Source organism: Dendropsophus ebraccatus, chromosome 11 (assembly GCF_027789765.1).
Source record: "Dendropsophus ebraccatus isolate aDenEbr1 chromosome 11, aDenEbr1.pat, whole genome shotgun sequence".
In the NCBI taxonomy this organism is placed as follows: Eukaryota; Metazoa; Chordata; class Amphibia; order Anura; family Hylidae; genus Dendropsophus; species Dendropsophus ebraccatus.
The window spans coordinates 64,119,712-64,137,102 of NC_091464.1; the positions used below are offsets into that span (position 1 = coordinate 64,119,712).

Below are 17,391 nucleotides of genomic sequence, written 5' to 3' on the forward strand. Positions count from 1 at the left end.
CGATTGTAATGTATTATTCCTTGTTATATGCAGGTATTGGGGAAGACTATGAATATTCAGCTGAAGAACCCGGACTGGATAGCTCAGGTGGAGGAGGAGATGAGTCTGGAGAGGATAACCGTAGCATTGCCTTGTTCTACAAGCTCCACGCTGCTGGGAGAAGATGCTGAGGTCGCTGCTGACTTCGACATGGAAGGTGCTCAGATCACTGCAACTAAAGATGTTACTAATAAATAATACAGGATAGCACTATGTCCTCCACTATAGAGCAGGGTGTCAGAATACTACCTCTATGATGTGCAAATGACCCACTAAAAGCATATAGAAAGCCTCACTTTCTGTTGTCCGAGCAGAATAATCCTCTGATGTCTAAATAGTATTGTTATACTATAGTGTTAACCACCTAATGCACCATGATGTAAATGTGCGTCATAGATTGGCTTACATTATGGCTGTATGATGGTCAGGAGCTGGAGCTTTGCCATCGTGATCAGCTGCTAAAGTCCAGGTATGATTGGCAGCCATGCTTCTGCCACAATGGCCAGGATCAGAGAAGCTTCCTATCCAAGCTGTTTAACCTCTTGGATGCTGAGGTTAGCAGCGACTATGCCTGCCTGTCTACTCAGAAGGTGGTGCAGATGGTATAGCAGGTCTGCTGTAGTGTTGTATGTAAAATCCTGTTGGCACTAATAGGTCTTCAATAAAGCTTTGTAATCTTTGGAATGTTAGAGGGGTACTCCTGGAAAAAAAAGTTTGCTAATACATTTGTTTAATAAAATTATATTACTCTGCTGTAGAGAGCAGGGCCCTGTTGCCCCTGCGTACTGCATATTTTTATACATAGATCACGCCGCCTGGCAACCTGGTGACTATCACCGCTCACTGTGGTAGAACCAGTAGTAATGATAGTAATCTGACCGTGGAGAGGCTGCTGGACACCGCAATTATCCCCCAATACTGTAAATAAGAATATACAGTATATAGTGGGAAGAGGGGTCCCTGCTCTGTATAGTGCTGTGTGGCAGCTCTTGATTAGAGCAGAAGATCAGGAAATGCAGAGCTTAGATAGCCCTGCAGTTCCCAATATAAATGTTGGATTCTGCAGAAGGGGCCATGTCGCCCTCCCTTACTGCTGCCAGAAAACAATGAGAAGGTTAACAAAAAAACTGTTTTTTTTAATAAAGTTATATTACAGAGTAATCAAACTTTACTGAAGCAATGTATAATGTATTTCTCCTAAATACTCATTTTAAGTATTCCAATGCAGTATGTGTGGGATCAAAGGTGACCCATGGAATGAAGTTGTCATGTCACCTATACCATATAGTAAACCGTACAAGGAAAAAACAGAAAGGGAACTTTATAAGAAGTAATTTATATGTTGAAATAATCCCCAATAGGCCATATGTTTAACTCATTGTAGAAGGGATCCTGTATTTCCAGACGTGTGACCATGTCTCTCTCCATCCCTCAGGTGATGTGGATGACTACAGTGCAGAAGTAGAGGAGATTCTCCCTCAGCATTTGCAGCCATCATCGTTCTCTACTATGGGCTCATCCCCGAGCTCTTCTCCTCGTTCAAGTCCTTGCCCGTCGCCCACCATGCCAGAGGGACCCCCTCCTGCTCTGCCCGTCCGCCCAAGCCGTGCACCTGCAAAGACACCGGGACCCCCAGTTACCTCATCTCAAGGTATATTACCTTACTGTGTTCTTAGACTGTCTGTCGGTACCCGGTAGTGTTATCCTGCCTATGCTGGGATGTGGATATTACACATTAAAGTCATATGGAATCATTGCTGCTTTCTTTTCTGACTTCTGGCTAGAAAAAAAATGGCTGCACGGTTAAGTAGATGGCCGTATAGAGTCGCATCTCCACCTTTTCTTTCAGTACAATTGCATCAGTCACGTTCTCTGGATCTCCAGCTTTTGCCATCTCCCACCATGCTCTGAAAGCTTTCAGTTGTCAGGGCATGATTGGAGTTGACGTTTTGCAACAGCTGGAAAGCGGCTCACTGGCATTCAGTAATAACAATTTTGGTCATGTGACCTTTACAGCCAAATCTGTGTATGAACTACATAAACCAGCATGCTCTGCTACCAAGCAGTACTTACCTTTAACATAGCAGGCATGCTATAATACAAGTTCATATATTTTTCAATAGGTTCTCCAGTAGACTTCCAGCCTGTTGTACTAAAGGAAGCTCCATCTCTATCTCTGGAACCTAAAAGAGCACCCCCACCAAGACCCGGTGCCCCGCCAGCACGCCCAGCACCCCCACAGCGCCCGCCTCCTCCCTCAGGTATGGGATAACTGACACAACCTGTGGTGCTTCGGCCTCTGATATCACTGTACATTGTGCATTATAACCATACAACATGGCCAGAGACTGGCAATTGTGAAGATTTCATTATATTTCAGATTAGGAATAATAAAGTAGGATTTTTCAGGTTGGGCTTTCCCTTTGGCAGACAGAGTGATACCTAGCACCACTGAATAATCTTGCCTAGCATCTCATTGCCAGTGAATCATGGTATAAGAAGGTGTAATTGTCAGTTTTCTTCATGCTGTGTCTTCTCTCCAGACGTCATTTAACATCTACAAGCTCAGTCTTAATGTTTGCCAACCTGTTGCTTTTCAGCTATTGTAAAACTACAACTCCTATCATGCAGTTGTAGTTCTGGAACAGTTAGGGAGCCCCAGGTTGAGGAATATTGTTTTATGCAGGCCTAGGATAGCTCTTCTGTATCATACGGATACAGGAATTAGCAATATTATTACTTGGGTGTCAATGAAGTGATCTTCTAATGCCATAATCTGTAAAGGCATTTTATGTACATAGGTTCTGCACCTTTCTCATATGCTTTGTGGTCTTATTTCTAGACACTTCTTAGATGTCTCTCTGCTGTCAGTGAATGAGAACATTGCTGTGTAAATCCCTTATTTCATCCTGCACCGATATATCCATTATTGGGATTGTGTGGGTACTCCTCATTGCACCCACAGCCATCAAAAAGCAATGCATAAAACATCTGATTTTAAAGGGGTGATCTCAGGGTGCACATTGATGGATTTAGGTGAAGTGTCACTGTATGTTCCTGAATATGCAAAAGAAGAGCCCGTGGAGCTTCATCGAAGAGTCTCGAAACACAGGACTAGTCAGATATCCCTCCAGGAAGGACCCAGCCAAGAGGTGGCTCCTATAAGGAAACCACCAAAATAACCATATATAAGTGGCCCTATAAGTCAGTGTAATGACAAGGGAAAAACCAAGGCTAGGTATCCATCCACATACAGCTGTTTTGGGGTGTTGCCCCTCATCAGTGTGGAGCAGGATTCTGGCTAGGTGGGAGCAATGCCTAGTAGAGCAATAAGAGAAACAGATCACTGATCTCAGGGAGACCAGCCAAATGATAATACTGCTGGCTGCTAGTAAAAACGCTCAATGCAGTGAAATATTAGGTACATTGCCCCTGCATATGCCACCAATGTGCATCCTGAGACAACCCTGTGATGCCTGCATATAGACCTCCACCATGTGATATGCATGACATATGTTTTGGCTGTGAACTATCCAGACCTCATCTGGATAGTATATGGACGATGATAATCTGGTACATGTGCTGTATGACACATTGTATGGGCAGTTCTGTACATATGTCTGATCCATGCACTGATGGCGGTGCTGCCAGCCATACAACACACTGATCACACTGGTCACTCACTCTCTGTTCTGCTTTCTGCTGCTCTCCATGTGCCATGTTAAGGTGCTAGAAGCCCTGCGCCAGCTAGGAAAGAGATTGGAGGTAATGGTAGCATCTAGCTGTCTCCTGTACTGAATGTAAATTGGGCATATGTCCGGTCTACATTTCCACTCCCTTTCCTGCATCGTTCATGTAGTGTCGTTACTGTGTATCACCCGTCCTGTCATGTCAGCGCTTCCATATACATAGCTAGTGCAGAACCCAAAGCACCACCGATGTGTCTATAACATCGTCACACATCCCCAAGATGCTGTAAAATTACAACAGTGGGATCATGATCACCTATAGTGGCAGGGTGACCCCCCTTGGCATCTAGCTTTTTCTTTGTACCCCAGCATAGAGAGCACCTGCTCCAAATCTGGTAGTCTCCCTATCAAGGAAACCTGTTACCACAGACGCACTATCCAGTCTTTTGCCATTGTGTTATAGAGCCAGAGGAGCTGAGCACGTTGATTATATAGGTTTTTGGGAAAAGATTTGGTATAGCTTGTCATATACTTTTACAATTCCACGTTCTTTCTATGTTTAGAAGTCCAGTGGGCGGTTTTACTCCTCTCCTGAATCGGTGTACATCCTAATGGCTGCCAGCCCCTGTTTGACCGCCCACTGGACTCCTAAGCTTAAAGCATGCAGAAATTTTGGTAAGTTTATACAGAATTTCTTCCAACAAAACGACATATCCGCCTGCTTAGCTTTTCCAGCTAGATAACATGATACAGGTAGCGTGCACTGCATGTCTAATGTGACATATTCCCTTTAAGTTTGCATTTCCATGAGCCAGAACAAAGAGCATTTCCAGAAATCAGCCTTAAAGAGGGAGTTGTCTAGAATCAATGTTGGTCCTGTTTGGATGTGGGGTTTTGCAGCTCTGTTCCCATGAAGTGAATGGAGCCTTATTGTAATAACACAAATAACCTGAACACAGAGGCGGCACTGTTTTTGCATGAAAGATGCTGCGTTTTTTTTCGAAACCTGGACAATCCCTTTTAAAAGGTAGATTCTTGATTCATCCTCTTTATCCTTCTTCTTCACCCCCTAAATTTCCACAGTGTCTGTCACCCAGCTTTCCCAAACTCCTGACTGAGAAATCTATCTGAGTAGGCAGTGATTTATCTGAATGGTTCATTCTGAACTGTAGGGAAGCTAAATGATGGCCAATAGGGCTCCTGCTGAGGTTGTCACCCAGCTCTCCTGACCACCTGATTTGCAGAATACACCTCTCGCTGCACAGATATGTTAGTCAGGACTGACCATGTGATAGCAGCTCTGCTGGTGGTCACCCAGCTTTTCCAGATGCCATAGAGCGCAAATCAGCTAATAAACCTTCTGCCCTTACAACACACCCTAATACACAATAGGACATTGATGATTGTGTCTCTGTACTTGATGGCGTCTTTCCCTGTTATATGTCTGTCTATGTGAAGCTCCTTTTGTTACAGTCTCTACAATCTTTAGTGTCTCTTCTCTCCTTGACAAGGTGCGGGTGCTCCTCCCAGCCCAGGGGTAGCTCGCAGAGATGCAGAAGGTAAATGGACCGCCATACTGTAGACTGCATGAGTGTGCTTAGCATGTGTCCTAGCACTACGCTGTACAGTACTAATATCCTGCACACAGGGAGCGCAACGTACTGGTGGCATAATACAAGTGTAACGCCGGGGCCTTCTATATGGGAAATGGACAATGTATTCATAACAAACTCTGTACAGTGTATGCTCTGATATTGTACTCATAGCATCACCGCTATCTATCATACACTAATATAGTAATCTTACTTTTATAGCAGCTTTCATGATAAACTAACAATGCATGTGTGGAATGGAGTTGCATGATGACTAGTCCTATACATCAGACAGTAACTTGTAAAGAAGAGACATGATTTGTGAGACTTTGATTTGTGTTTCAGTTCGTGGACAGCCTTCTCCCCAGTTTGGAGCGCCAACGACTGCACCCTGTGCTTCAGTGCGGCCGGTGAGCGTCTGACCATTTCCTTTATGGGGGGTGTAGGTAATGGGGTGGGCACTCCTTCTTTGTGCAGGAGCGTCTGGAAGCAGTGAGCAGTTAACTCGCCGCACACTGATCCTTCTTTGTTTGGTGTCTGCCTGCGCAATGTCCTGATGCTTTCCAGCATGGCACACAAAGACACAAGACTGCGGTTAGGACCCTGTATGTGATGGCAGATAGTTCTTCTGATTCGTACATACACATGCATCAAGTATAGACCTCTTTAGCTGCAGCTTATCTCCCCTGAGAACCACGTGTTAAACTTCAACCTGGCTGACTCTTCTATTCCCCCCCCCCCCCAATATAAATTAAATTGTCATAAAAATTGCCTGTTTGGTTGAATTTTATTAAATACGTTGCAATGGATGAGACACCTAAAGTCATCCATCATAATTTTGCATAAAATATGGCGTTTTACCGTATTCCCGGACACGGACAGTTGGAATTATCCCTTGATTTGCAATTCAGCTGTTGGATGACCCTGTATACAAGGCTGTAGTTTTCTGTGGTGTATATCCCTAACAAGTCAGCTATAGATGTAACTGGGGAGCCTGTTTAACGAAGATGGTGAATAACTTTTCTTATTCCCTAGATAATACCTCCTCGTGCCGGGGTTATTAGTGTCCCCCAAAACCGACAAGCACATCCCAGACCGAATACCGAGTCACCGGTCAAAGCTGCTGAGCCAGCCAAAGGTAAGCATGTTCTCATATACAGTATACAGATTATTATTATTATTAGGTATGTCTGATGTCTGTGTCTACAGGTCTGGTTACACAGGCTTCATCTTATAACAGGGATGAGGAATCTTTGGTCCTCCGGGCATGATGGGAATTGAAGTTTTGCAACAGCTGGAGGGCATTACATGCTGGAAAACTTTGTTGACTTAAATTATTAATCAAACCTTTGTGTGTTTTCTTCTCTTTTTCAGCGATTCCTACTCTTCCTGAACCCTTGAAACCCCAACTTGCAGCCCCCCTCCAACCCAGTCCAACTTCTCAGCCACCCTGCCAAAAACTGCCAGAGCCTATGTTACCTACAGCGCTGAATCCTCCTTCCCCAACACCCCCAGTGCAAAGCCTAGACCCGCCTCCACAACCTCCTCCACGTAGCCGCTCCTCCCAGAACCTGCCTTCAGAGCAAGCCCCTACTGAACAGGTAGGCATTGTCTTGGTGAAGCACATGGATTTACCACATTTTAAGAACAGGGTTTCTCTTACTGCTGCGCCATTCAGCTCTATGGGCCAGACAAGGATAGCCTAGACTTGATGGTGTCACTGATCGATCCCCACAGATCCCCTGTGAGTAAGGGATAAGTGTCATTCTGCATTTATAAGACTTTGGACTCCCAATTCCTAATAAAAGAACTAATCCCTTTAATATTTTATATTAGCCTAAAAAAAATAAATAAAATATTAAGCTTTACGTAGGCTGGGTTCACACTATGTTTTTGCAATCCGTTTTTTTGCAAATGTGTGCATCCATTTTGATCCATTTTTCCATTACATTCCATCATTAAAAAAAGGATCAAAATGTTTTGTTTTTTTTAACGGACACAAAAATGATGTCGATTTACGTTTTTGCGTATGTTAAAAAAAAACGGATCCGTTTTTTTATAATGGAATTCAATGGAAAAACTGATCAATACGGATGCGCACACATGCATCCCTTTTTTCCATCCGTTTTTCATCTGTTTTTTGCAAAAAACGGATAAAAAAAAAAACGGATTGTGAAAACATAGGGTAAACTACCGATCCTACACTTCTCCACAGTGATCTTTACTTCCTGGTCCCATCTCAACTCACAGGACAGGAAACTGCTCAGCTGATCACTGGCAGCAGTTGTGACTTGCCTCAGCCAGTGATTGGCTGAACAGCACTTCCTGTGTCCAGACTTGACCTTTAAAGTGACACTGTCCCCCCTTTGTGCATTCTGACATCTCTACACAGGTGTAAAGGGTAAACTTAGCGTTTTTCATACCTTATTTTATATCATATGTCGTGGTGATTGCTAAAGTAAAAAGTCATCTTTTATCAACTGCAGACTGTGTTAAGTAGCTGGGGCTTCGCGGCAATAGCGCCACTTGACCCTGCCCACCTTGGCCCCGCCCCCTTAATGCCATTGGTGAGCCGACCTAGAGGGGGTGGGGCCTAGACCTTTAGGCCAGCCTGTTCCAATGGCCGATGAGGGGGCGGGGCCAGCGGTGGTGCGGGGCTAAGTGGTGCTAATCCCACGATGCCCTGCCCACTCGCAAAAAGGAGGTGACAGTGTCACTTTAAGTACAGATCAGCAGGGACATTGGGAGTGACTGAACAACAGCAGTGAGGTGACATCGCTGCAGGTGTGGCTTCACCACTGGCACCATCCACGTTTTAAAAGGCATACTTCTGAGATGTGGACTCGCCAGAAGTGAGCACTGGGGAGCAGAAAGCTGCAGCCAACTTTTGCTCCTCAGACAACCCCCTTTAAATATTGAGGAAATTATTCTTAAAGGATATATATGTCTTTATGTTAAACTGTCTATATCTCTGTTCAGTATATCTCTCTTCCTTTAATATCTGTCTTTTTTATCACTAGCAGGAGCAACCATCAGGGTAACAGGTACCTCAGTAATTTCACCCTATTTCCTATGTTTCATCAGTGAATGAGTCCCTTAGCTTCATCCGTCTCTCATGTCACTGATACTTGTCACATGTAATAATCCGGATAACCGTCATTACCTCTGCAGTTTGCTGTCATGATAAAGAAGGGACAGTCTATTACTGTATGGTAATCTCTAAATTATCCTTCAAGATCTGAAGGCTTTTCTTGACAACGGGGTCTATTGTAAGATCAATGGTGACTGCTGTCTGTCCTAGGCGCGCCATGCAGCCTGCTTGTATATAATATACTGTTATATGAAGGTGTCTGTTAGCTATATGTCCTTTTTAGTAGTATTTAAAGGGGTTATCCAGGTTTAGAAAAACATAGCTGCTTTCTTTAAATAAATAAAAAAAAAACGGTGCAACACCTGTCCTCAGGTTATGTGGTATTACAATACACTTCTATCCACATTAACGGTATTGAGTTGCAGTACTATACATAAACTGGGGACAAGAGTGGTGCTGTTTCTAGGGGGGAAAAAAAGCTGTCAATTTTTCCTTTAATAATCTTGTATAACTCCTTTAAGGTGCTGCTGTTTAAGCTGTAAATTCAACAGTCTCTGTTAGTGCTAGTTTTGAAGATTCTTAAAGTGAATTGACACATTTTTAACACCATCGCCGAGATTAATCAAAGTGTATAAAACAAACTGGGGTAAACTGTCCATAGCGACCAATCACAGCTTGGCTTTCAGCACTGATAAAATGAAAGCTGAGCTGTGATTGGTTGTTAAAGCAGTTTACACCAGTTTTTTTTACACACTTGAAATAATAAATCAGGGCCATTTCTTTAATAGGTATAACATTTTTAATAACTTGTACAAAGCCCCCCATCCCTCCCCCCCCCCCTAGTAATTCTGGTTACATAGCAAGTCTACCAACTATATAAATGTGCATGCAGGGAGCTCCCCCTATTGTATAGCTATACATAAAACAATGGGGACCCTATAGCATAGTTCAAAATTGACCTTTTATTATGGTGTCTGATTTTGTTGCTCCAGGACAGAAAGGTCCAGCGCTTATTTGCTGAAAATTGTCCCTGTGGAGACAAGTCTTGCTTAGGTTCCTTCCTGTGTTAGAAGGAATGAGAATAACCAGTGCTGAGCCTCCTGTATGCAGGGGCCCCATAGCAGATACATGGACTGTCTCTATGTATATGCCCTTGTTTATAAAATATACCTCCAACTGACCAGTGGAAGCTTCCCTCAGCACTATGATGGCTAGTCTATGCCTAGTATATGTACCAATTTAGTCATTTAGTATACCCATTTAGGGGATTTGGATATGCAGAGAAGCTCCGTGATGCCATCGTCTTGATTAGAAGCCTTAGAACATGACTGGGGAGTTAAGCCAAGTCCTATACACCATCTGTAGACAGCTATTTCAGGGTTGTTGCACCTCACCAGTACAGAACGCCTCCAGTAGGTGGCGTCAGAGAGCTGCTCTGCATATTATTCTTCCCAGAATTCCCATTAAAGCATGAATGTTCTTCACATGTCTTTGACACTGTCTTTGTAACTATGTACCATAACCATGTACTGTCTATGAACTGGCTGGTTTACCATATGTATCTGGGTGGACATCATCTTTCTGGAACCAAAGGGCAATAGAGAGACTGCATTCTTTATCATGACATGATGCCTGCCATATCCTTGTAACTTTTACTGCTGCAGAAATCAGTACTTGCCTAACAAACAGCAGGTGATCTCCAGCTTTGTCATTGCACGTCTGTGATTGAGCAGAAACTATAGATCAACCTACAGTCATCAGTTTCTAATGTTTTTGTGCCCTTCCTGTATATTAATATCAGTGATTCCTCATTTTACAGTGTGGTGACCATGTTATGCGTTTTACCACTTGGTCATAGTATAGTCCTGTGTGTATTTTGCATGTTAGTTCAGACCCCCCCGTGATCAGCTACTTCCCGTCTCCTAGCATGTGTCTATGGAGTCCATCTGCAGCAAGACTCGGCAGGCCGGAAGTCGGGGAGAGAAGGGCTCAGCCTCTCACTTCTCCTGGTCCTGCCTAGCGATCAATGTAGGTCTGAACATCCAGACCCCAACTAATCAAAAGTGTTTTTTTTTGTTTTTGTTTTTATATATATAAGTGACTGTAACCCACAGGGGCCGGAAACACTGCTGTGCCAGTTACTGCAGTTGGTCCTATTAACCAGATTGGGGCCTTGCTGCAGAGTGGGTGTTTGGGGTACACCTAGCAGAGTACTGAAGGTTTGGGCAGCCTTTATCTGTTAGTGGAGTGAGTATTGGACCCATTGCAGTGCCCAGCTGGACTATAGTGCTGTCCATTCACAGAATAAAGGCTGTTCTGTAGGGGAATTTTCTGCCATTAGCTGATTGGTTACAAACAGACTAAGTGACTTATGGTATATATGGTATTCCATATAATTTACAAGCTCTCTAATTTAAAATTCCTGTCTTCACTTATCCTTATGTTCACATGATCCCCACCCCACTCCCCCATCCTCTTAGTGGGCAATGTTTCCATGCAGCCTGGGCACCATTCACATATCATTGTCTATGAAACCAACAATAAGAGTTAGATAAAAGAAAGTAATCGAGCTGCAGCGGTAAAAGTCAGTGACCCTTTTATTTTCTTTGGAGGGGAATAAAGTCAGGTCTTTTGGCTTGTCTTTGGTTTTTGACTGTCAGACCACCCAGAGCTGTCTTGATTTTCATCACAATTATTGCATGAATATTGCATGAGGAGAGTAGAGGAACGTCAAAAGCCAAAACTTTCCACATGAGGTGCTAGAGCTTTTATTTTCTGTAGTCAATGAATGGTTGGATCTGGATATAGGATGTTTTTACTTTTTCCCCCCATCTTAGTCATTTTAGTTTTGCTAATAGATGTGATGTATTTACTGCTAATAACAATTCTTCTATCTCATCTGAACACTTTGCTTTTTTGCAGAACCAATACACTGAAGTTGGTGGCTTTAAAAGTCAATATAAGAATGATCCATTTGCGGACCTGGCATTTGCTCAACCAGTGCCCATTCACATACTACCACCACCACTATCATCATCAACCTCAGTGGAGCCAACACTGTTGCCTTCTTTATCGGCAAACAACCTTCATCTCCTGAACAATCTGAATTGCATGCCTGCTGCCGCTCCTCCTCCAATTCCGGCCCGTAGCGGATCCCGCGACAGTCTGAGGATATCACCCAACCCATTTGTTAATAGAGCCAACACCACGCAGGCAGCAAATCCCTTCATGGAAAAATCAACAGAGGCAGCAAACCTATTTACGACCCCTGCACCAATAGCACTGACATTCTTGCAGACCAGTATATTCGATCAGTCTCATTCTGTTAGCCAACCTGAGCTGCTGCACAGCAGGCCAATGTTTACCGTGGGGCCAACCGAAAAAAGTCTCTCGCTGCCCCACAACTTTTCCTCAAGGCCAGGTCCAAATCCCAAAGGTTGGGTAACTTTTGAAGAAACCAACTTTACGACTAAAGCGAACAGGTTTTCACCCAGCAATGGAGTGGACCTTGAAGAACTCTCTTTACCAAACCCTTCTCCACTGTCTGGATTCGACAGCAACTGTAACACTCTCACAGCCGGATTTTCGCTTACTATGCCTTCAAGAAAGCCGCCACCCCCTCCGCGAGTCCCGTCAAGGACGAAACCTGAACCACCCACTGCCAACCTGTTGGCAAACTCCGCACAAAGTTTTGATTTTGCAGACCGGTAACCAGGACACTACCAATGACTTTCTCTGGTGTGCAATAAGTTTACCTGATTGAGGAATGACATGGCTACTTAATGTAAACTCACATAACCACTATTTAATGTGTCTTCTTATTTCCTCTGTATATCTGGGAAACATTTCAATGTGATTTTCTCTTTTTTTGGAATTATGTTTATTGTAAATTTGCATGCTATGTACATTAGATTTGGGCACAATGCCCTGGCAGAGTTGAACTAGAGGCTGCAAGGGTGCAGTGGCCAAGAAAACTCTTCCAATTCTGAGCTCGGCTGAATCAGTGGGTGCCCAACGTAAAGCAGACCGTATACTTGATTCTGCTGTGTTATGTGTCACAGTTTTTCCTTTAAAATGCTGACCTTGTTACTTTATTTTTTTTAGTAGGAAACTACTATTATACGCTTTAAGTTTACTGCAGTAACAGGTAAACCACTTTACGGCAGACATTTCCATATCCGATAACTTGCACAGAAACCAAATATCCCCATGTAGGAGGTTTTATCATAGATCGGTCGGAGTCTAGAACTATAGGTGACTGCACAATCCTGGGACCAAACATTGCATCACCGATTCATAGTTTTAGGTGGATGTTTGTGGCGGCCACCACTAGTTTATGGCTATCTCAAGCAAGACGGGCTCCAAGTGTGTTTCTTCACTGATGATGATCCTCAATGGTACACCCCCCCCCTCCTCCCCATTGTAATCTTGCCATGTACACATGTGCAAAGAGAACAGTTCTGATCACTTTAAATTTTGGAATCGGCTATCTAGTTTTATAGTATCAATTTGACAGTGACCTGATTATAGCAGTTTCTATACTAACCCATATACCAAATTCTAATAGTAAGGATTTTTTTAGGGGTCATCCATATGGCTCCTTGGCAAGCAACCAAGAATAGCGTTAGGAAATGCTACTGAATTTAGGGGACTGGCACATTACATAAGTTGGGCATTCTTGACATTACCAATGATATGTGCAATCGTATATATTGTATTATAGCATGGTGAGGACTAGCAAATGATATCTACCTCTGGCATACTGAGAGATGTGGCTGAATCTATATTGTCTACATGACCAAAAACTTCCCTTGCCTGTATGTACTATACAGTAGAGGGAAGGACATTCCCCATCTGGAGCAGTATGGGAGCTCTAGTGGGTTGCACCTTAGTGATTTCCTAAGTTAGGGTGAAGGGAATTATTGCAAAAATATCTGATGTGATGCAACATTTTCCCTGCTCATAGAGAGTCCTTATTATAACTTATGGCCAGTCCCTTGTTGTGGAGCCCCATCTTAAGTAATTTCCTCAGCTGATCTTTTTATTTTCTTTTTTTGACACTGTTCAGATTTGGTAAGGAGGCTGAGGCTAAAGTTTATGGTTTCCTTTTTAGAGGGAAAGTCTACCAAAAATAATTTGTCCTATCGCCGTAGGCAAGTCACTGCCAGACTCCTGTGATGGCAGTGACCAATCTTCTCCACTCACACCATCTATCGGGAAAGATTCAGGAAAACAAGGGTGGGGAACCTGCGGCCCTTTATCAGCTCCCAAAGCTTTGACTGTCCAGCCATGATGGAAATTGTAGTTTTGCTAAAAGGCCTCAGGTTTCCTATGCCTTTGTTAGACATGTGTCCAGTCTTGCCAAATTTGTTGGGTTTGATCGACTTCTTTTTTTTTTTTTTAATTGCGAGGAAGGGGGGGGGGCAGGGTTGGTGTTGCCCCAAGACCCTAGAGAATGAGGGTAGTAGCCCTCTGCCTCATAAAAGGATACAAATAGCACAATAGGTAAGGAGCTTTTGCATCAAGGCCCAGGAGAATTGCCATACTTCCCTCCTGATCCCACCAAGGATTTCCAAATCGAACACAGCATGGCTCCTTTGTGAGTGCCGAGCAGTACTCAAGTCATTCAAGCACTCAGAGGGTCTCCACAGCCAGACTGAAGCCAAAATGATATGGATCCTTAAAATGTTACAAATTTTTGATAGATTTCCCCTTTAACTAGCCTATTAAGTTTTTTTTTGCTCCAGTTTATTGATGATATGTGGGTTGGGTTAGGTACATGTGGCACAGTCTGATCATGGCAAACCAGCGAGATGTGATACGTGAGTACACCCGAATGTGGCCTGCCCTCAAGATTACTTATATTGGAGACTACTTCCTATATACAGGAATATATAATATATAATAGTCCTCACTATGTGGATAGAAAGCATGTCTATATAGCAACCATTCTGATTGCTGCACTGGAATCTTATTGATTGCCTTGGGCAATATGGCCGCCTTCCATCTACACCAATATCTGGTACAATTAGAGATGAGCGAACCTGGAGCATGCTCGAGTCGATCCGAACCCGAACTTTCGGCATTTGATTAGCCGTGGCTGCTGAACTTTGATAAAGCCCTAAGGCTATGTGGAAAACATGGATATAGTCATTGCCTGTATCAATGTTTTCCAGACAACCTTAGAGCTTTATCCAAGTTCAGAAGCCCCAGCTAATCAAATGCCGATCGTTCGGGTTCGGATCGACTCGAACCCGAATCCGGTTCGCTCATCTCTAGGTACAATACATCTACAACTATTCACATTTTTGTGAGGCCTTAAAGGCAGCTGAAGAGCAAAAATAGGTCTAAATATTGCTGCTATAATACACATGCTGAAATACGGCCACTAAATGTGCCCTACCGGTTACATATATGGTGACAGGACTAATGGTAAACGTGGTTGCCTTGGCAATATGATTTTTGTTTTCTTTTACCCATTGCAACCAATCAGGTTGCTGCTTATATTTTCCAAAGACCCTTAGAAAGAAGAAAGCTGGAATCTGATTGGTTGTTATGGGTGACCACTGTTTTGATAATTCTTTCCCATCTTGGATGAGGCAGTTGCCCATAGTGACCAGTTAAATGGCCAAAAAGCAGGACCTGATTAGTTGCTATGGCAACATTGTGACTGTATGTATATGGGGGTACATAATATATGAGTATAACTGCTGCTATAGAACTGCAAAAACCTTCCCTAACGGGAAGCCATGACTGTTGTCATTGTCCGTTGCTTATCTTCCACAGATTTATTTGTCTAGGCCAGGGGTGTCAAAGTCACGGCCCTCCAGCTGTTACGAAACTACAATTCCCATAATTTCTGTCCAGGCATGATGGGAATTGTAGTTTTGCAACAGCAGGAGGGCTGCGAGTTTGACACCCCTGGCCTAGATGCAGACAGATCCGGCACTATACACCTCATCAGTGAATTTTGTCATATCTCAGAGTTTTACCGCCTGCGTTCTACATATTGGGGCGCGGCATATTATTAGTACGATGCACTTTATTTGTCTTGTCACATTTCAGACAGTTTTCTATAACAAAGTTTCAGTACCGTGCCTGACTCATCCGCTATCCCCATTTTCAGCTCCTAAAAAAGTTGTACACATAAAAGCCGCCATTTTACAGGGTAAACCCGGTCAGAATCATGCACCCTTTCCTTGTTAGGCCTCAAGATGACCTCCTCTGGTGAAGGTGGAATTAGTGTACATTTTTTTAACCCTTCACGTCATCCTGTGTAATATATTTATGGCGCTGTGTATATATACTCTATGTCCTAAACCTAGTAGTTTCTATGAGTACATTGTATGGTTGTCTGGTCCAAACTGTGTTTTTTAGATGTAGAGATCTAAATCCAATTTACAGGTATGAATGCTTAATATATTCCAAAATAATAATTATTCTAATAATCAACAGTATTTATTGGGCATAGGGAGCGTATATACTGTACATTCCTGCACATATAGGACAGTCCTATATAGGACAGAGCAGATGGTGACTGCAGAGCATTTCTACCTAATGTAAAGAGAGGGGTCTGTCCCTTCAATCAATGATCCTGCCGCAGCACAACACACAGCTTGTCCTGACTACGGACTACAGGAAAATAAAATTTCAGTCAATAAATTTTGGTTTTCCTGACCGTCCTGCAGCAGCACAAGCTCCTGTATTTGTTGTGCTGCCTACGGACTCCAGGAAATTAAAATGTTTGTAAAGTTTTCTTTCTGCCATTTCCTAGTTTATAACTGTCTATGGAAAAGCTTAGTGACACTGAAAACCCATTAACGTTCCATTATTTTCTATGGGATCACATGTAGTCTGCTAATGATTCTAGTTCAGACAGTTAACGTGACTTAACCCTGATCTGTCCCAGACAATTAGGCTATTAAAATTTAATAGTATGTCACGTTATACGCAAAACCCACACCCAAACCAAGGACAGGAGAGTTGCTGTTTATGGAAGAAAGTGTCCATGTTTTTCTAAGCCTGGATAATCCCTTTAAGGGATTCTGACAGAGGGCTGTGATGTACTAAAGACCATGGAAAGCTGAGATGGCAAATGCTAGGAAGATTTGGGAAAGCTAGGTGATTTTAATTGAAGATCAGGGATGTCAGCTTTGGCTGTCCAGGCATGATGGGGGGGGGGGGGGGGGGTGTAGTTTTGCAACAGCTTGAGAGCCGCGAGTTTGAATCCTGTGTTGTAGATTCTGGAACGGTAGAGGCAGCCATATTGGTTGTCACCTAGCTTTTCTAAGAAAGGGCAGAATGGAATATTTAACAATGGGACAGAAGATGGCGATTTATTTATTTTTTAAAGAGGGGAAATGCTCTAAAAATATATTGATATTTCTCTCAATGGCTTCTCCGCTTCGTCTTATGTGTCATCTGGCGCCATGTAGAGATTAGGTATAGTGGGCCCTATGTTCAAAATCTGAGTAATGGGTAGACAGGCCTTGGTGCCTATTGCAACCAATCAGAGCTTGGCTTTCATTTCATACTTATAAAAGCTGAACAGTGATTGGTTGCTACTGCCATTGGTTTCTTTACATCAGGCCCACCAATACTCCAAATATGTCATTGCATTAGACTTTGATAGCATATACACTAGCATGGAAGAGAAATTTACTATATTAAAGGAGTCGCTAGATTTTTAAGGCCGTACACTTGTATAAAGTATAGGGGTGGGTGGGGAAGTATATTTTATATTGTGCTTCTATCTTGTATATTTTATAGAAAAGCAAATAGCATCAATGCTTCTAGAGAGCAGGGCCGTCTGAAATCCTATGACTATTGTACAAGCACATGACCTATTTATTTATTTAGCGTGTGAATGGTCGGACATGTTTGTGTCCCCAGACATTGGCAGAATCCTTGTTGAGTTGGCATCGATGGCTTCTGCTCGTAGTGTATTGGTGCCTACTGATCCCTAATAGATGCTATATAG

The 17,391-nt window shown here is 43.1% G+C and overlaps 1 protein-coding gene across 6 annotated transcripts in view; it reads left to right on the forward strand.

Annotated features, from left to right (window-relative positions):
- Positions 1-12,215, forward strand: part of SYNJ1 (synaptojanin 1) — a 50,572-nt gene extending 38,357 nt beyond the window's left edge. For 5 of the 6 annotated variants that reach the window (XM_069944807.1, XM_069944809.1, XM_069944808.1 and 2 more), the window contains 8 exons: positions 34-196; positions 1,475-1,690; positions 2,163-2,300; positions 5,240-5,287; positions 5,666-5,730; positions 6,356-6,458; positions 6,695-6,921; positions 11,334-12,215. In XM_069944807.1, the coding sequence (XP_069800908.1) occupies positions 34-196; positions 1,475-1,690; positions 2,163-2,300; positions 5,240-5,287; positions 5,666-5,730; positions 6,356-6,458; positions 6,695-6,921; positions 11,334-12,122 (1,749 nt within the window). In that variant the 3' untranslated portion in view covers positions 12,123-12,215. The remainder of the gene's footprint in view (positions 1-33; positions 197-1,474; positions 1,691-2,162; positions 2,301-5,239; positions 5,288-5,665; positions 5,731-6,355; positions 6,459-6,694; positions 6,922-11,333) is intronic. The other variant, XM_069944810.1, reaches the window with a different exon arrangement.
- Positions 12,216-17,391: the final 5,176 nt, after the last annotated feature.